Genomic DNA, 20497 nt, shown 5'->3' on the forward strand with positions numbered 1-20497 from the left:
ACAGGCATGATTTCATCCAGGGCTGGATGGTATCTCCTGTGGAATTCACCACCCAAGGAGACATGGTGGTTTTACTAAAATGAAGACTGAAAGTCCTCCATCATAGTCACGTCCTCATAAACTCAAAAAGGAGTCCTGGTCTTCAGTTAGATAAGCATTATGATTGAAAAGGATGCAATTTCCACTGAGCTCTCTAAAACACAAGAATTAACAAAAATAGCACAAAAGCCTTCAGGTATTTTACATATATTTTTCAAAAAATTTTTAACTCACCAAAATAATGGGTAATATATATTTAAAACACTTAAAAGAGGCATATATTTATAAAATGAATTAAGCTCCAAATGAATATGGACATGGCTAATGTAATAAAATGTAAGTTCTTGACATAATATAAGATGATTGAGTTTTTTGCTGTGTTTTATTTCTGCCAAACAGGAAACATTTTTACAAATGGCATTTATTTACTAGTCATAACCAGGACAACTTTTCATTTTAGAAAATCAGGAGTCTATTCCATTACTGTTATACTTAACATTAAAATGTTTCAGTACATACATAATGGGCACAACTGAGAAATAAAATTATTCTTGGAGTCATCCAGCAGACTAAATGGTTTTTATTAAAGTTTATCCAAATAGAAAATCTGTACATTTGCTTTGTCACCAAAAGAAACTAACCAAGGTGGCATGATACTCCTAAACTCTCAGAGAAGACTCCTAAACTCTGCACTTTGGGGTGAATAAAGAACAGGCCTTCCTAGGAATGATAAATGTAAACATTTTCCAAATAAACATCATCTCCCCAAGATGGACAAATGGAGGGGGAGAGAGAGAGAGGAGAGAGGAGAGGAAGGAGATCCTAGAGAGATGTGAGGGTGAATGGGGTAGAAGGTGGCAAAGTGAGAATCTAGTAGTCATTCTGGAAATGTTTAATTCTTGCTTTTGCTATTACTTCCTCTTTTACTTACTCAAAAAGTTTTGTTTGTCATTGTTTAGCACAAAATGTTCAGAACATTTGGCAGTGTTAAATCTGCAGTCTCTGTTTTCTTCTTACTGTATCTTTTTTTCCCCCTTTTGGTTAAATGAGACCAAAAGGTAGCTCTATTTTTGTAAATTCATAGTTTGATCACATGTTAGAGCTGGAAGAATCTTTGGGAACATCTAATCCTAGGCTAGCCATGTATTATAGACAAGGAATCTTAAGACTCTGGATTTGTGTTCTGGGTGCATATTTTGTACTGCCACCCAGGAAGCTAAGTCAGACCTTCAGACTCTGCAGGTGTCACAAGATGGACACTTTGAATGTAAAGAAATCCTGGGAGACTAGGGAATCCTAGATGAGAATGTAGAAATAGCTAAGAAACCTCAGGCAGATATAGAGATAGAGCCAACTTCTCAGTGGGTATGGCCTTTCATCTTAGTACCACTTCTTGCCCTGTGCCTACTTCTCTGTACTTCTTGCAATACCTTTAAGGAGAGTGTGTTGCGCAGCTGAATCCAGGGCACCCTCAGCTTATGTATTACATTTCCTTCCAAACATATGCTCAAATAGGACTTCAGGGCTTGGACAACTAACAGTGAAGGGTCAGCTGGTGACAGTGATGTTTAGCCTAGTACCTGGGTTGGCATTAAAAGACATCTTATGCCATTCCACTTTCCTGCCCACGGCATTCTTCTGTTTGGGCATATGTCCCATTATCACTGTCAGTGAGGCCCCTCTCTAGTTTACATCCCAAGCACATTCCTAGTTCCACCTCTGAACCAGACCTAGGGCCTAGTCTTCACATACATCCTGGCTTTGCCAAGTAAGTATTTGCAAAGTAATGACCTATGATGAGTGTTTCTTTAATCAACACTGCTTAAAAAAAAGGAAAAACAAGATTTAATTCTTTGTTAATCCCAACTCTTCTCTTTGCTAGTTTCATTCTTGTTGAAATTCAAATGAAACTATCATCTGTCATCTCAAATAAGGAGGGCAAAGTGCCTGCAGACTAAAAATTCATTCTAACTTCATGGCCACAAACTTAAGAAGTCTCATGTCAGTGACCTTCCATGTGAATTTTTTTTTTAAGTGAGAGGTTTTGCTTATGTTTGCTAGAGTAATTTCAAGCTTCAGAGAGGATGTTTATTTCAACTCTCTGGGATTCAGAGGCTGCAGCCACGTAAGGGACTAGCTGGACCTTCCACAGGCTCCAGGCTGAATTGGATCAGAATAACCCATGGACCTTTCACAGAGCTGTCACTCGCCAGCCTGACCTGCTCATTTTTAGGGCTTTAGGCCTATTGAAAGTGTATTCAAAGACTATCCAAAGGAGCCTGGGAAGAAAATGTCTATGGTTCAGCCCTGACCACAATGAAGGGATTTTTTAAAGGAATGAAACCAACTGATTGCAGCTGCCAGGGACTGCACAGCTTCTCACCTCTATGGAGTGACTGCCGGGCTTGCTCCTCTTCCATTGGAGACACCCAGGGATGTTTGACAGCCTTTCTGCTGTTGCTTAGCAACCCCTGCCGCATTGATTATGCATGCTAAGAAATAGCAGCTATTGTCCTTTTTCCTTCTCTAGAAGGAGCTGACTCTGGTGTGAAATCTAAGGCTTTACGTTCAGATTGACAGATGTCAGATTCCTGTAAATTCTGGTGTTGATGATTTAAGAGCTTGAGGGATCCATAGGAAGAGATTTAGGGTGGAAGTGATCCTAAGGCATGTGCACAACACTTGAGGGCACACAGAGCTGAGCATGCCTCTCCCATCAGAGTATTTGCTTGTTTGGATCCAACCGGATTGTCCCTTTCCTGATATTTTTGGATGACCTTTGTTTTTTTTAGTGAAATTGATCTATCAACCATTTTTTTTCCCCTTTGCACTGAGTTATAATCAAAGAACCGATAGAGAGGAGGAGAAGCAGAGAAACCAGTCTTTGATCAAACTGAGTTACTTTACCTTTAAGTAAGTCAATTGCCAAGGAAACGCTTCATCGCAGTTTCCCTGCATTAACTGTGGATGCATTAGCTATTTTTGGCTCCATCCAACCTGTATTTCCAAAGCTGCAATTCCTATAACATTTCCTTGTACTATGAATCCACATTGACTTTTGCTTTTTAAATATATCCACAAGTGTGCATTGTGGGATACATGGTCTCTCCTCCCCTCCCCACTAACTCAGGTGTATTTCTAGAAACATAAAATGCTGAATAGGAGAGAGACCTTAGAAATCATATATATAACCCAAGCCTCATGTTTTATGGATGAGAAAACTGAGACTCAAGGAAGTCGAGTGACTTCCCCAAGGTGTAAGTTAAAGTGAATCAGAGGTGTTGTACAGGAAGAAGACTTGGCAAGATAAAAAATGGTAAAATTTGACTTCAGCAAGCACTTTCGTTGGAATCTGACTTAGGATTTTTGCTTTTCATGTTTCCAAATTCTTTCTTGTCAACAGAGAAAATGATGATGTTTTTCTCCACCAAGAGTTTGGAAAAGTTTTCTGATAAATCCTCTAGCACATAATGAGGCAGGCCCCAAGTGACATCCAACAAGTTTCTTCCATTTCCATGTCGGGATGGCCCCTACCCAGCCTCTTGGCCCAGGTAACTCCCATCCACCCATCAGCTCTCAATTCAAGTTGTCCCTCTTGGGAAGGATGCGCCTTGTTTGCTCCTCCATCTAGGTCACATCTCCATGATATATGCTATTAAAACATCTGTACTTGTCCTTTATAGCATTTGTCAATATTTTAAAATTATATATATATTTCTGGGCTTATTTAATGAATGGCATTGAATGTCTGTCTCCTCTAGTAGAGTGGCATATTCCCCAGGATGGCAATAGTGCCTTTTAGCACATTGCCTCATATGTAGTAGTATGCAATAAATGCTTGTTGAATGAATGAAGGGATGGATGGGTGGGTGCATGGAAGAACAAAAAGATCATGAAAATAATAGCCTTTTGATAAATAGAGAGTTGCACCAGGTGTGGTGGCTCATGCCTGTAATCCCTGCACTTTGGGAGGCCAAGGCAGATGAATTGCTTGAGCTCAGGAGTTCAAGACCAGCCTGGGCAACATGATGAAACCCCATGTCTACAAAAAATACAAAAAGTTAGCTGAGTGTGGTGGCATGCACCTGTGGTCCCAGCTACTTGGGAGGCTGAAGTGGAAGGATTGCTTGAGCCTGGGAGGCAGAGGTTGTAGTGAGCCGAGATTGCACCACTGCACTCCACTCTGGGTGACAGAGTGAGACCCCACTCAAAAAAAAAAAAAAAAAAAAGAAAAGAAAAAAAAAGAGTTGACAGTTGGCATTTCTAGGTAGGGAAATAATTTGATGATCTATTGATAGTCATAGACTTTTATAGCTGAGAGAAACTGTAAAGACGATATATATATAGAATAACGTAATCTAACAAGAAATTATTTTAGAAATGATTGAATCACTATATAGATATATAGAGCTAATATTGATATTCTTTAGCTTAACTCCACCATTTTGCCAATGAAGAAACAGGAATCCAAAGAAGACAAATGACCTATCTAAGGTCACCTAGCCTAAAAGAGATCATTTAATATCAATGTCAGACCTAGGACTTAAACACAGTCCAGTGCTCATTGGGTACCACATTTTCATTTATTGAATTTTACATGTGCCCTGGTGAACCAGATTGAGGAAATCCAACACAATGACACTTATCAAATAATATAAAGGAGTGTGTTAGTTATGTCGTTTATATGGAAGGATGCGAGACATGTTCATATTTTCCCAAGTAGAAATTTAATTCAAGGGAATAAGTGGAAATAAGATATACTGGATTCCTGAGGGAGTGTTTAGGCCTCAGGGGAATACAAGCAAAATATTATAATCAGCTTTTATAAAAAGAACAATATCATGTTCATTGGAAACCCAACTCAAGCTGGCTTAAGCAGAAAAAAAGAATTTATTGGCTTCTAGAAATCCATGCTACTAGAAAACCTACCTATGGGTATCCCAGCTTTCAGGCACCACTAGATCCAGGGAATGAACGATTCTCTTTCTTGTCTTCTCCATCCCTTGGCTCTGCTTCCCTCTGTATTGGCTTAATTCTCAGGCAGATTATTTCCACATTTTGCTAAAGACTTGACAGCAATGACTCAGGGCTTAGATCTTGCCCTCCCAGCAACTCAAAAGAAAGAGAGCTCCTCCTTCCAAACAGCTATGCAAAAATCCAAGGGATGACTCCTATTGGCTTATCTTGGGCTGTGTCACCAGACCCTCTGGCCAGAGGAATGGAATATTCTGATTATCCAGGCCTGGGTCACATACTGACCCTTGGAAATGAAAGTTGGGGTCCACTCTACCCAACCCATAGGGACTGAACGTGAGGAAGTATTGTTTCCCTGGAGGAATATTAGAGATGCTATAACTAAAAGAAGGGAGAAAGGGCCGGGCGCGGTGGCTCACGCCTGTAATCCCTGCACTTTGGGAGGCCGAGGCGGGCGGATCACGAGGTCAGGAGATCGAGATCATCCTGGCTAACATGGTGAAACCCCGTCTCTACTAAAAATACAAAAAAAAATTAGCCGGGCGTGGTGGCGGGCGCCTGTAGTCCCAGCTACTCGGGAGGCTGAGGCAGGAGAATGGCGTGAACCCGGGAGGCGGAGCTTGCAGTGAGCGGAGATTGCGCCACTGCACTCCAGGCTGGGTGACAGAGCGAGACTCCGTCTCAAAAAAAAAAAAAAAAAAAAGAAGGGAGAAAGAAATCTGACAGAAGAAAGTGAAAGATGACCAACTCAAATAGGAATTGCAGGAGAGCTTGGCCTCCCTGTGATGAGAAGAGCTGGTATCTGAAAGCTCACTCAAGATCTGAGGCAGCCCTGGTGACTGTCCCTTCTTTATCATCTCGGCAGGAGACATCAGGGAATCTCCTTGGGACTCCCCTGCTTAGTGCAGCTGTCTCTTGCCTCTGCTACTCCCTAATATTTGCCTGCAGCTTTCATACCAGCTACTGCCCACACTGCCTCCATGACTCACTTGCTGATTCCCCAAGAGGGAAAATACTATGGTCCAGTTCTTCCAATTAGTCATCTGCAATGCCATTTAGTCTTCATGCCAGGACACCTACCTTCCATCCAATCATCTGAGGTGGTCATGTGGTACAGAAGAGGCCACCTTTGGGAACAGAAGCAACCAGAGCCACTTGTCTCAGAATCTATACAAGAGCAGTATAAGGGCTCACAAGAAAAGCACATTCTCTCCAATTCTGGAACAGTTTAAAAAAAAAAAAACATAGATGAGAAAAAGCATCAAGAGTTAGTTGACTCAAGTGCTCTACCCAGGTAAGGTTATTTCTAAGACAGATGGCTCTTTTCAGTATTTCTTTTTATTTTTTATGACAGTCATCATATCACTTTTCACATCTTCATTAATTGTGAAGTCCTTCTCCCATTCCTCCCTCTTCCGGTGCCTCCTTCCCACGTTTCCACTTACATTGGCATGTGAAATACTTGTTCCCAAAAAATGGAAATTGATGATGAAAAGATTAGTTACTTAAGAAGACAATTGTTAGTGTTACTCTAAAAAAATAGTTTGTGTCAACATGACGTAATGTTGCAGAAAGCACTGCAACATTATAAGGATCTAGGAACAGAAACTGTAAAGCTTTTAATAGTGTCCGTGATTGTCTTTATTATCCAGATGTTGCTTAATAGACTAGATTTCTATTGTTCTTTGGGTATGTACATTCTTTCCTGGTGTGCACACTCAAGAGTGTGTGTGTGTATGCATGCATGCATGCAGGAGTGCACTGTAAGATAGAGAGTTAGGCATTTGAATTAGATAGGCCCCAATTATTAAGTTCCTATATCAATATACCTTTCCCAGTAATTTCAACTTTAGACCTTGGGTCAGGGATCTGTTTTTTGAATTGTTAATCACTTTGGTGACCCTCATTTCTGGCTTATCTTCTATTTATCCACATATTTCCAGAAAAGCTAAAACAAAACAGTGCATTTCACTCTAATGAGGACTCATCTGGCATCAAACATAGCTGGAGGATTCATTTCACACTTTTGTATCTCTGGAATGTATGCACTGAAATAGTTGTGCTGCTTTTTAATTTACTTTAACATGATGAACGAATTCCCAATCAAACCATGGTCTACCATGATCCACCAGCTCCTTTATGTCTAGCAAAATTTTATTGGAAAATTTTATGCTGGTGTATTTAAAGCCTGTAAATATATTGCAGTTGTCCACATTGGAGGTCAACTTCTGATTCACTCTCTTTTGATTCAATATTTCTCTAATTGACAGTTGCTACGAATTAGTTTCCTGTACAAAGACATAACATTTCTAATATGCAACTTGATATCATATGCAAGTATAAACCATCTATTTTATCCACCATATTATTGCAAATAGTTTCAAGTATGCGAATCAGAACTTAACCTCCTGTTTCCCTTTGGATAGTTGCCTTGTTAGATCTGAGCTGGAAGAGCCAGTATGGCTGAGAAAATAAAGATAGTGAACACCCTGGCTATAAATCTTGTATATGAGGTTGTCACTTGGTACATAATTAAAGTCCTGTCCAAGGAGTTATATACAACTAACTGAGTTGATATACATAGAGTATTGTTTTCTAGCACATAGCAAGCACAATCTGAGTGTTTGTGATCATTATCCTCTTCATACAATCATTTAATGAGTTTTTACATTTGTAGGGATGTTGGGAAGCTACCTATTGCACTCTCTCTAGTTTCTAAGATTTTATTTCTCCCAAGTTCTTTCTATCCACGAATTCATTAAAATACACTCCTCCAAAGCTGAATTTTGTAAGAATTTGATAGACACTTCCTCTACCTATTTTTAGAAAAGATCCTATCGTTAGAAGTTCATGCAGCATGCAGCATTATGATCAAGGCTTGTTCTAAATGCGTGGTTAATCATTGCCTGTAACAAACTTATAAGTGTGTCTACCTTAATTCTATCTCAATTTTGTAGTTTAGAAATGTTTTCCAACATTCCCAAGAAAGAGGTTGGCTCACTAATAGCCTATGGAGGTGGCTTTTATAGAACAATGAAGTCCAACAGAAGCATAATGTGAGCCACTATTGCGAGTCACATTTGTAATTTTGAACTTCTTAGTATGCATATTTAAAATGTAAAAAGAAACATATGAAACTTATTTTATTGATATAGTTTATTTAACTCAACATATCTATATTATCATTTCAATGTATTATTAATATAAAATATTAATGAGAGAGTTTATATTATTTTATTTATAGCAAGGTCTCAAAATCTGTTAGGTTTTTTTTTTTACCTAAAATACATCTCAATTTGGACTTGCCAAATTTCAAATCATCACTAGCCACCTGTGACTGTTGGCTACCATATTGGACAGTGCACATCCAGAAGCCATCAGGAGACTGAAGATTCTCCATTTGCAACAGATCTTGCCACAGTGATCCTAACCCAGAGGAACTCAGGCATATTAACCAAACATTCTCATGCATCTTGGTTGACTGGTTTGGGAGTTTTTAAATTTCCCTCTGTGTTTTAAACGCTATGGTGGGAATTGGGCATAGTGAGGTCTTACCATAATAATCTCTTCTATATTTTATCTTTCACCTTAACAAAGACACTGTTTCTATGATCTCTAAAATATATGAGAAGAAGAATATAAGATCAGTACTTTTAAAAAGAACACAACCTCTATTTTACCTCATCTCTCCTAAACCACCTATACTTTGAAATGGATGTTCATTTGTCACATCCTACAATATTCTATCCCACCAATGATTTCAAATAAGCCCTCTTGCCTCTCTTACTAGCTTTCCATTAACCTTAATATTTTGCTGAAGCATTTCATACGAATTTTGATTTTTCTTTTGTTTTTGCTCTTCTATTTCACCATCACTAGTTTCTCAGTTCTGTGCTGAAATTTATTTCATGCTAGTGCATTATTTCCAATTCTGAATCGCTATGTACTCCAGGCAGTATCTCGCTATAGTTCTGGAGGAGCCCTCTCCCTTAAGAGTGTCTTCAGAAAAGATGGCAGCTTTGGGGTGTCAGGAAATTCACCAGGAATAAGAAGAAATGAAACTACAAAGCAGACAGTAGGAGTAAGAAAATAGCAATGCTCAGTGATCGGGCAAATATGCTTGTCAAAATGAACCTGAAGAAGAGGGATTGTCAGTGAGGGAAGCTGCCACCCGATATTCATGGCCTCAGTGCATTGCCAAGGGACTCAGGGAACCAGCCAAGCCTTGCATAATTGAGTAAAATGACAATCAGCCATGGTACTAAAACAGAGATGATTTTTATAAATAGGGTTGATAGCAGGATTTTCCAACTTCTGATTGCTATCTGGCTATGGTTCCACCCTTAGAAAAATTCTGCCCTTACAGTGCCAAATTCAGAAGATGATTTTGCCCAAGTTGTTACCGCCATATTTTCTGAATCTCTTAAAATAGAATTGAATCATAATTTAGAAAAAAGACCCAACATGCAAAAATGGATGGGCATGTTGGATGAGGCCAGGTTTGTGAGATGCATTTGCCCCATGAATAGTGGAATCTCTTCTCTCAATTTCAAAAATGTTACTGAAGCACAGTTTTTGACATTGCACTGAGAATGGGCTCTTTTCCATATTTTGCTTTGGGGACATGGAAATGTTAGATGCTTCTTAACTCTTTCAGGTTGGCGTTTCAAAAAAGAAAACCTTGTTCTCTCTCTCTCTCACACACACACACACACACATACAGTCTAGCATTCTTTTTTTTTTTTTTGAGACGGAGTCTCGCTCTGTTGCCCAGGCTGGAGTGCAGTGGCGTGCTGTCTGCTCACTGCAGGCTCTGCCTCCTGGGTTCACGCCACTCTCCTGCCTCAGCCTCCCGAGTAGCTGGGATTACAGGTGTGAGCCACCGTGCCTGGCCCAATCTAGCATTCTTGAATCAATACTACATAGCTAAAATTTGAGCAGAAAGATTATACACAGAATTTGTTCATGCCTTGTGATAATGACCTTCAAGGGTCAGTACCTTTTCCAAATCACTGAAAAAGATAGGCATGTGCCTTAGAAATAAGCTATCTCAGTGACTCAGACCATCCTCTGTAGAGACTGGATCTGTGAAAAAACATTGCAGGCCAAGGGCTGGATCTCTGTGTGCAATATGACACTTTGGGGAGGTTGGACAGTCCTCTGGGAAGAAGTGGTAGCTCCAGCAGCACCTCTGCTCTCATATCTTGGGTTGGCCCCTGGGCCTTATTCATGCATACTTTGACCTTCTTGGATTCTTATGTGAGCAAACTGAATACAAGACTGGTTGTGGTTTCAAATTCAAATCATCAAATGTCCCTCTCTACCAAGGAAAACATCCCAACTTACACTACCTTGCATCATTATCCTCGTGTCCCTGTGGAGTAGATGATGATATTGTTATTCTCACTCTCAAAGAAGAAAACCGGAGTCAGAGAGCTCTAGGGCAGAGCCAGGATTTGAACCTGCTTCTTCTGATGCTAAGCTAGAACCCCTTCCGTTTGAGCACCACCATTGTGAGGATTTGTCATTTTGCTGGAAGGGGGACACAAGTTTGGGGCCAACTCTCCAGGAGAGAGTGCATTTGGGCAGCTCCGCTCAGCCTTGGAAGCAAGTCCTTTCACTTGCTTTCTTTTCCTGGTCCTTCTTTCATTTCCACTCCTCACTTTGGCCCATGTTCAACTTTTCCAGATGATCATTCACTGGTCATTCTTCCTCACATTCTTTTATCTCTACTTTGCACAGACTTCGTGTGTCAGGGGTTCTTTTAGTTGCCTGATACTGGATTAGGCAACAGGTGATAAAAGGGTGAACAGGACACACTTCGACTGTCAAAGGCAGGAGTGGAGACAAGCATGTACCCAACACCATTACGCAAGTGCAAGTGTGAGAAAGGCACTGGTGTGTGTGGTTTGCTCCATGGGCCCAGGAGAAGGACCTAGCAGACAGACTTCCATCTCTTCTATCTCCTCCATCTCCTCCATACCCTCCATACCTCATCTGCTATTTTTCTACCGTGAAGTTCAGCAAGATAAGCACATCACTTCTCCCTGTGCAAGAGGGATGCAAAGGAGTTGAGTTTGGATCTAGCTAAACACTAAACTAATTAAATCTGGGTGGCACAGGGGCCATGTCAGGCCCAGTTTCTGTAGGTTCAAGGGAGCAGAGACCCAGACCCCAGGTTCCCGGCCACTGTTCATTTTGTTATTTAATGAAGGAATGTGCAGTTTCTATGGCAACAGACCCATGGAAGCTTTATGGCCCCTGAGCACTTGCTGACCCAAATTCACTCACTTTTCCAAACAGAGCTGGTGGTGCTTATAAAGACACTTCTCAGAAAACCACAGAGTAAAGTGAAAATAGTATTGATCCCGAGAGCGTGCCCTAATAAATGCCTCACCTGCTAATCTTCAGCTCAGATCTGCTCCCTGGGGAACTTCACCTGTGGCACATTCAAGGTCTCCAGGTCACGTAGGTCAGGCATGTCCCCACAGGGAGAGAAGCACCGAGGCTGTGATCTAGAAAATGACCACCAGGGACCTGGCCGTGTTCTGGACACTGGATATCATCTTTTAGTTTTGCAGTCAGTACATATCTGACGGATGGCAGTGCTTTCATTCCATTCCAATACTAAATTTAAGTGAACACAGATGTTCCCATTTGCCATCTAACCTTAATGACTGACTGTAGTCTCCCTGGAGATGGGATTCACAACTCACATGCCACTTCTGCCAGGAGAAGTATGCCTTTTCCTCAATTAGAAGCAACCACTCCCTCTCTGACCTCTCTTGCTGTCAGTGTTTAGTTCTCGTGGCCTTCATCATTCATTACACAAATAGATGTTAATACTCGCCCTGTGCTCTGCCCAGGGCTGGCAATGCAGAAATGCGTAGTTCCTGGGTCAAGGAGCTCACAGCCTGTACCAGAGATAAGCAAGTAAACATGCAATTGGAATGTACTGTGGTCTGTGATGTGATAGAGGTAAGCATGAGGTGCACCTAGCAGAGTCAACCACTCTGGCCTGCAGTGCAGAGGGGATGTGACAGCAATGAGGGGTGGTCAGGGAACACTTTTCAGAGAGGTGGCAGCTGAACTGAGTCTTGGAGGACTGCTAGATACTAGCCAGGTATATTGGTTTTCTACGGCTGCTGTAACAGATTACTGCAAATTCACCAGCTTAAACAACACAAGTGATTTATCTCAGTTCTGGTGGTCAGACACCTGAAATCAGTTTTGCTAAGCTAAAGACAAGATGTTACAGGGCTGGTTCCTTCTGGAGGTTCTAGGTTAGCATGTTTTCTTCTCATTTTCACCTTCTAGAGGCCACCCACATTTCTTGGCTCCTGGCCCCTTTCTTCATCCTCAAAGCCAGAAATGTGACATCTTTTCTCCTCTCTGATCTTCTGTCCTTATGGCTCTCTCTTTGCTTTTGTTTATTTATTTGGAGACAGAGTCTCGCTCTGTTGCTCAGGCTGGATTGCAGTGGCATGATCTTGGCTCCCTGAAACCTCTGTCTCCCGGGTTCAAGTGATTCTTCTACCTCAGCCTCCCGAGTATCTGGAATTACAGGCACACACCATCGCACCTGGCTAATTTTTGTATTTTTAGTAGAGACAGTGTTTCACTATGTTTGCCAGGCTGGTCTCGAACTCCTGACCTTGGGTGATCTGCCTGCCTCAGCCTCCCAAAGTACTGGGATTATAGGCATGAGCTACTGACCCGGTCTCTCTTTGCTCTTATAAGGACCCTTGTAATGACATTGGGCCCTCCTGGATAATCCAGGATAATCTCTCCACCTCAAGATCCTTAACTTAGTTACATCTGCAAAGCTGCATTTGCCACATCAGGCAACATATTCACAGGCTTCCAGGATTAGGAAGTGAACAGCCTTGGCAAAGGCGGGGAGTTCAACCTCCCATGCCAGTGACCACACCCAATATAGCATTCCAGGCAGAGGAATGCACATGTGCAAAGGGAGGGAGGCATGGCCTGTTGTCATCGGGGCAGCTGCAGACAGTTCCTAACATGGATGCATGGGTTTTGAGAGGAGTGTCAAGGGATTGAGCTGGAGAGAGATGCAGGTGCTGATTCATTCAGGACAGTGGGTTTTGAGCTTGAATTGCAGTTATTTATATACATGTCATATCTCCCTATTTGCCCATAAGTGCCTGAGGCCAGGATCTGGGTCATTGCCTTCTTGATGTCATCACAGCTCTGGCTCAGTGATGGGCACATGCCAAGAGCTCAGCACATTATTTGCATCACTAAATGCCAGCTTTGCCCTGTTATGACACCACAGTGGCAGAGTTATCTAAGCAGAGAACTAAAGGCACCAAAACCCAGCTGTCATGCTCCTGGGCATCTTCACCTTGGCAGCGTGACCACTCTTCTTGCGGCTTGCTGGGTAGGGATGTTTTATGAGCCGGCAGTGTTTGTGGGCACAGGCTGGAGAAGGCTCTGTGCAGTGCTACATAAAGACAGGCAAACTGATCGTTGCTGAAGCTGGAGATGGGTCCACAAAGGTTCACTGTACTCTTCTTTCTACTGAATCATAACATAAAGTTTTTAAATCTTATCTGAGTAGAGGTAAGCTGCACATAGCATCACAGAAAGCACAACAGGCACCAACAAGGGAAAGAAGCCCGTGGGAATTATTGGGTGCAGGCCAGGGTTAGAAAGGATGTGGACCCTAAAAAGACCTCCTGTCTGTAACCTAATGAGAGAACCTCTGTGAAAGTGTGTCATAAGCTGGAAAGCTTTGCATATGCCTAAGGAGTTATTCCTCAGTTATTAGCACAAACATTATTTCCTTAGGAACTAGGCTGTTTTCTCATCTTTTGCCTAACAAATGAGATGGATGTCTTTCCTATCTCGGTATCATAGGGCCGACTGAAGTAATCCTTCTCTTTTAACACCCACCCCCAGACCCTGAAGGATGCCAGTGACAATGCACGCAAGGACTTCCACCGCGAGGCCGAGCTCCTGACCAACCTCCAGCACGAGCACATCGTCAAGTTCTATGGCGTCTGCGTGGAGGGCGACCCCCTCATCATGGTCTTTGAGTACATGAAGCACGGGGACCTCAACAAGTTCCTCAGGTACAGTGAGGCGGGGAGGTGGGCTCCAGGAGGGAGCAGGCCTTCAGGGTTCAGGAGTGGAGGGTTCATGGGAGGGAACAAGGGACCCCTGGACCTTTCTCGAAGCATCTTATTTGATAATGACACCAGCATATGCCAGAGAAAGGAGGAGAGAAAAAAGAAGGTGACAGTCTTGTTCTTTTTCCTTAATGAATTCTATGTAATGTGATGCAAATGATCCAACTCAATTCAGTCTGCATTCACTGAACATTTGCTACATGGAGTGGTATGTGACATGGGCATTTGGGATGGGTTTTAGATGATCTGTAGGAGTTTGCTATGTGGTGTTATTAAAGGCAAAGGAAACAGCTAAGGTACCCAGGTGTCACAATGGAAATTGCAGTCCAGTGAGAGTGAAGTTTTCAAGTTCCCAGGCTGTGGAATGAACAGTAAGGAAGGGAAGCAGAAAAACAGCTGGAGGAGTCAAGGTTGAAAGGGTGGGCCGGGTGCTTGGACTTTATCCTAAGGACAAAAAGAATAACCAGGAGGCCAGTAGTTCAGAGGATCTACAGTGGAAAGATCCAAATCCAAAGAAGAAAAGCTTCAGAAGGAAGGAGGTAAAAACATTGATTGAAGACTCCAGATTATGCGGAGACCCTGAGGTCATGAAAAGATGGACAGCTTCAACTGAGAAGTTTTGCTTCTCAGTTGCCAGAAAAAGGCAAGGCAAGGAAGAGAAAATGTTGACTATAAAGGGAGTCACTGGGCTATTGATTAGGGTTAGTGTCATTTGAATTTCTAGCATTGGCCTGATTGGTTGGGATTTATTTATTTATTTATATGAGACAGAGTCTCGCTCTGTCACCCAGGCTGGAGTGCAGTTATGTGATCTTGGCTCACTGCAACCTCCACCTGCCAGGTTCAAGCGATTCTCCCACCTCAACCTCCCACGTAGCTGGGATAACAGGCATGTGCCACCATGTCTGGTAATTTTCATATTTTTGTAAAGACAGGGTTTTGCCGTGTTGGCCAGGCTGGTCTCGAACTCCTGACCTCAAGTGATCTGCCTCCCTTGGCCTCCCAAAGTGCTGGGAAAACAGGCATGAGCCACCACACCTGGCCCTGATTGGGTTTTAGTTCAGCTGTGCCTTCTCAAGAAATCCCCTCCCTCAGATGATGGGTACAGGGAACTGGGAGGAACCACAAGATAGAGCAGGTGAGAAATGGCTGAAAGTGACTGTGATCTGGGAAGAAAGGTCAAGTTGCTTTGAAACAGTAAAGCTAACTCACACAATATAAGTGGTGACTTTTGAGGAGACCATGCTGCATGATGATACCAGTAGGGATTTTGGCCTCCAGACACAGCTGAAGTTGAGTCTCAGTCCAGGCATTATTAGCTGAGTGACCTCAGGCAAGTCTCTTTAGCTGTTCTGATGAGAATCTTGAGCCGGCAGAGTAGGCATGAGGACTGAACTAGAATAAGTATAGAAAGCTCTTAGCGTAGGAGCGAATGGGGAACGTTCAATAAGCAGACGCTTGAATTCTGCCAGGAATGATGTCAGCTGGTAAACCAGCTGCCTCGGTAAGAGAAATCACAAGGAGAGCTGAGTTTGATAAGATGCAGGAAGTTGGTGATCACCCTGGTAGGGTCCACAGTGAGTGTTCTCCTGCATCTAGCAAGGGAGGGAAGAAATGTGCTGAGCAAGATACTCCTTGGGGAAGGAAGGCAAGTGATGCTTTGGCTTCTGTGGAAGTGGCAAATACATTATCATGAACCTAAAGAGTAAGAAGGCCCAGTAGTGAGGACGGGAGATTCGGGTTCTCCTTCCTATTCTGCATCAGCTGCTGGTGTCCCTTAAAAGAGCCTCCACCCCAGTTCACTCAGTCACCTTTGTTCTCAGGTAGGCCTGCCTTGTATCCTCTCTAAGTTTTATCTGGGTCTAATATGTGATTATTTTTTTAAATTTAGCTAGTCCTCATTTTGGAAAGATTAGCAAATGGGCTGCTTGTGATATCTTGGTAGACAGTAATAGTTAGGAAAGTTGTTAAAGGCTGTTCACCTGCCCTTGCTGGGCACAGTTTCCTTACCTGTGAAAGGGGTATCATTTAATCCATCTCAAGGTCTAGTGTGTGCATTGTTGGACGGAGAGGTAATCAAGAAATGTTATCCTCACAATCTTTCACAATACTTCATCTCTGCCACAATTTCCTCTTCATTTTGGTTGAGAGATCTGAAATCCTGGGGAAGTGGCACCTTTCTTGTGATGGCAACACCTGGGAGTCTCTGTCTGCCTCTCATTTCCATGGGTGCTGAAGAGGGCTTTGCACAGAAATCAGCCCCAGTAAGCTTCATGTATCTGCTGGAAGACTCAGACACTGCAGTTTAAGTAATCAGTCAATCACTGCGAGAACATACTGCTGTTTTTAGAAATGGTATCACATGGCTGGTGCCGTCTGGATCATTTTTACCCTCTTTAGCCTCGTGGATCCACGTGCAATTTAGTTCTTCTTTGCTGGGCTGGATCCCTGTTCTCTGCTTTTCCTATGATTGTGTGGGCGAGGAAATGCCAGGTGGAATTAGGAATATATAGCCGATTTGCAGTATTCTGAGACAATCTTGATGCATTATCCTACGTCAGCAAAATTTTTCTTGTAAGTGATAGGACAGGGGATGACTTTTGAACATTGTCTTGTCAGCTCTAACATGAAAGGAAGAAAAAAGCTGAATGTGGTTGAGGTCTGGCTGCTTCTAGGAGAAATATTTTCCCATTGTTCCCATGCCCCAGTCTACTTCCCTAATTCAAGATGGTGCTTTCCAAAAACTGTAGCATAAGAAATCCAAATGTGCTCACCTGGATGCAATTAAATGCTTCCGTGAGCTCACAGTGTGTCTGTACTTACATGAATGTGTGTGTGTGTGTGTGTGTTGCAACTTGACTCTTTCACTTTCTCACTCAGCCTCTCCTTCTCCCTAGCTCTCCTTCCTGCCTTGCAGAAGGAACAGGCACCTGGTTCTCCCTTGGCACCTTGCACAGGGTGTGGAGCAATTGGAAACCTAGCCTGCTTGGTTTCAGAACCTGCTAAACTCTGGGAACAAGAGGTTTGCCATGCCAAAAGTCTAGTTCTCAGGTGCACTAACATGCTGCAAATATAGGCTGTCCTCTTTCCGCAAGGGAGCTGGGCACTTAGCTGCCATGAAAAGTCCCCAGCTGTATTAGCTCTGCCCTATAAAGACAGATGTCTTCTCTTGTCTCCCTACCCTCTTTATTCATCCAAAAGCCATATATTAAGCACCAGCATGGCCAGGCTCTAAGCTAGTTAGGGTGGGAAATGAGGAATAAAACACATGTCTTTGCTTGCAAGGGTTTCATGATTTTTCCTCTTAGAATCCGTCCAGAGTTGCCGTCTAATGAGGGGAAAAATAGACTACTATTTTTCAAACTATCACAGCTAACATTTATTGAACTTTGTAAGAATTTTAATATGTTTTACGGTATAAACCATCCTTGCCATCATTCCTACGTTACAGTTGGGGAAACTGAATCACACAGGTAGCAGATGACAGAGCTGAGATTCAAACCTGCAGCCCCTGGCTGCAAAAACTCACGGTCTTAACCACTCTGCCGAGGTGGTTGTTGAAAAGACCAGAAGGAAAGTGGTGTGCTATAGAATCCTGGAGCCAGAGCAGTTGGTGCAGTGCTGGCTGTAACCCACGCTGGAGAGAACTGGACAGCTAAGTCAGGCCCATGAACCTGCTACTTGCTTCCCAAGCCAGGGAGCTGATGGTGCTTTTTTAATTTTTTTATTTTTTTACCTCTTAAGGAATGTCTTCCTGGAAGAGATGAAATGTGTTTTTATTTCTAAGACTTCACGAGGACCTGGGAAAGTGAAAGCAGAGGATTACAGCGTTAACTGTTATTTCTGTTCCTCTTAAGGACTTGTGTAGCAGACCCACCTACCCACTTTTTACAGCAGTATGTTCTGCTCAGAGAAAGCATCCAGAGGCTTATTTTATTTAAAGAGCTGTGTTCAGAAAGTCGAACAGCAAATACCCAGATATAAACAGGGGAAATTACTTTAAAAATCCAGGAGTCTCCCCCAACCCACACATACTAATATAAAGTGCACTAGGCATTTGAGGGCCACCAGCTTCCTGACGTCTGCAGAGTGTGGGGTTGGAGGACAGAATTTTGTGCAGAGGTGGCCTTTTACACTGACATCTAACTTTTCCTCTATCCTGGAGTCTTTGCCTCTGAGAGATATTTAAAGTAGATCAGTTTTCTGGAGCTGATATAAGGCTGTGGCCAATCAACAAATTATTTTATTATTTAAATGGTATCTATGAAGATTAAATTCTGACCGAGTCTCTGGGTCTTTATTTCAGATTTTCTTTAGTTTATGTGCACTCCAGCCCCTTCTCCTGGTGCTGAGGTCACAGTAGATTTAAGGAAGACAAGTGAAAACATTGGCAATTTCCCCTGACCCGTCAGTGCTGAAAAGGGTTAGGCTTGATTCACTTTTAGTGAAGAGGAAAGGGCCCACCCTCTAGTATCCTGAAGATCCCTGTTACAGGCCAGTTACAAAAAGTAATGCACAGAGGATAACTTGTGTTTTCACATCACCTGTCAATTTCATTTTTTAAAGAGAATCTTTGTTTGCAAAGCCTTTCTCCCTGGTTTTCCTGTGAAAGGCCACGAAGCACTATGCAAGCACAGTGTCAATCCTCCTCACATCAATGCCCTTAGCAAGGGGCAGTTAGTATCTACAATTTACAGAGTGAGGAAACAGGCCCAGAGAGGTTATGTAACTCACCCAAAATCACACAGCAAGTGTGGGACAGGATCCAAATTCATTTCACATATCCCGGAGCTTTGGCCACTGTGCCGCTTCTTGCCTTGAGTAGGTGCTTTTGAGCTGAAGAAAGCCCTGGAGCATTTTCCCAGCATTGTTCCTCAATGTGACAAGAGGCAGCTGGGGGTTGTGGTTTGGGTAGAGGTGAAATATGTTAGGACTGGCTTGTACAAAAACAGGAAACTCCTCCCCAGGGAATGGTTAAATCCAGGTATTTAGAGACAGGAAGAACCTAAGAAATTACCCAGTATAATATTCCTCTGTATTTTTGACTAATGAAGAAATTGTACATGAGAGAAATTAAAGGGCTTCCCTGGATCATGGCATTGGACGCTGGTAGGCCTGGGAGACCCCCCAACTCCTGTCCAGTGTTCATTCCCTGAGATTACAGGAATGAAAGATCTGGTGACAGAATGATTTCCGAAATCAAAGGCAAAGACAGTCACTGTAGGCTGGAGCCAGGACGGAAGTGGGGATACATCTGTGGCTTGAATAGTTGGGGGAAGGAGGGCGGAGAGGCAGGGCAAACCCTGACATGTGTTCTCAGACAATTCTGGCTTTCTCAGTTTCAAGTACTCACACGGCTCTGAAACCCTGCAGGTGAGGTTACCTACTTTAACATTTATGCAAAATCCTCTATATTTATTCCAAGTGTTTCAAAATGTCTTGAGGGAGATCTTTCCTTTCCGAGAGAGAAGCCCTTTGGCCACGCCAGGGCAGAGCCCGGCAGCAAACCCCACCTTTATTCCTTGCACTGCAGCGCCCCCTCAGGCCACCAGGGACAATGACGCTCATCTTGGCTCACAGCGCAGGATGTCACAGCAGAGCCTGCCGCGCTGAGGGCGGCATCCTAAGACGCGGATCCTCCCACCCTTGCAGGACTTGCGTGTTAGGGTGCCCTAAGTCATCACATAGCTAAGGAGAGGCCAGGTGTGTAACACAGAAGAAAAATAAGATTTAAAAAATCATAGTCCCCCTCCCCATAGTGTAAACAATAAAATTTTCCCCAGCAAAAGAATAAACAGGCTGTGGTTCAAAAGAGTTCTCCTATGTGTTGGCCATAGCCTGTGTTGAGCGGAGGTTGGAGGAGGGGTGGACAGAAGGAAATGGTATTTTGTATTGAGAATGAACATCCAGGTTGAGAATGCCCTGGGACTCTGTTGTTGAACTGGGCTTGAGAGAGCCAGGCGTAGCTTCAAAACCGTGCCTGGCCACAGATCAGGTGGACTATGGAAGGCCGCAGGCTGCCCAGCTCTGGTGCTGGTGGGGGACACTCTGGAGGAATCAGCTTGGTTGGGGGATACTCTGGCATAGCCTGGCTAGGTGGGGAGGGGTGGGGACCCACTGGGCTGCCATGTCCATCCCACTAGGAGAGTCTATCTTTCCCCATATGTTTTGTTTTTGGTTTTGTCTTCCTTCACCTACCTGCTGCTTCTCAGGATCAGGGGGCCCTGGTAAGTGCCTGAACCCAGCACAGTGCCAGAGCCCCTAAAATGTCAACCTGTCTGTACACTGGAGGGAAGGGGGACATTCAGGCCCACGGGGTCCTGGGAATCCCA

The 20497-nt window shown here is 43.2% G+C and overlaps 1 protein-coding gene across 8 annotated transcripts in view; it reads left to right on the forward strand.

The window, feature by feature from the left end:
• The window catches only part of NTRK2 (neurotrophic receptor tyrosine kinase 2), a 358350-nt gene that overhangs the window by 265411 nt on the left and 72442 nt on the right, over window positions 1-20497 (forward strand). For all 8 annotated transcript variants that reach the window (XM_055350885.2, XM_055350887.2, XM_031014287.3 and 5 more), the window contains one exon: window positions 13936-14108. In XM_055350885.2, coding sequence (XP_055206860.1) covers window positions 13936-14108 — 173 coding nt within the window. The remainder of the gene's footprint in view (window positions 1-13935; window positions 14109-20497) is intronic.

This window comes from Gorilla gorilla, chromosome 13, assembly GCF_029281585.2.
Source record: "Gorilla gorilla gorilla isolate KB3781 chromosome 13, NHGRI_mGorGor1-v2.1_pri, whole genome shotgun sequence".
Classification (NCBI taxonomy): Eukaryota; Metazoa; Chordata; class Mammalia; order Primates; family Hominidae; genus Gorilla; species Gorilla gorilla.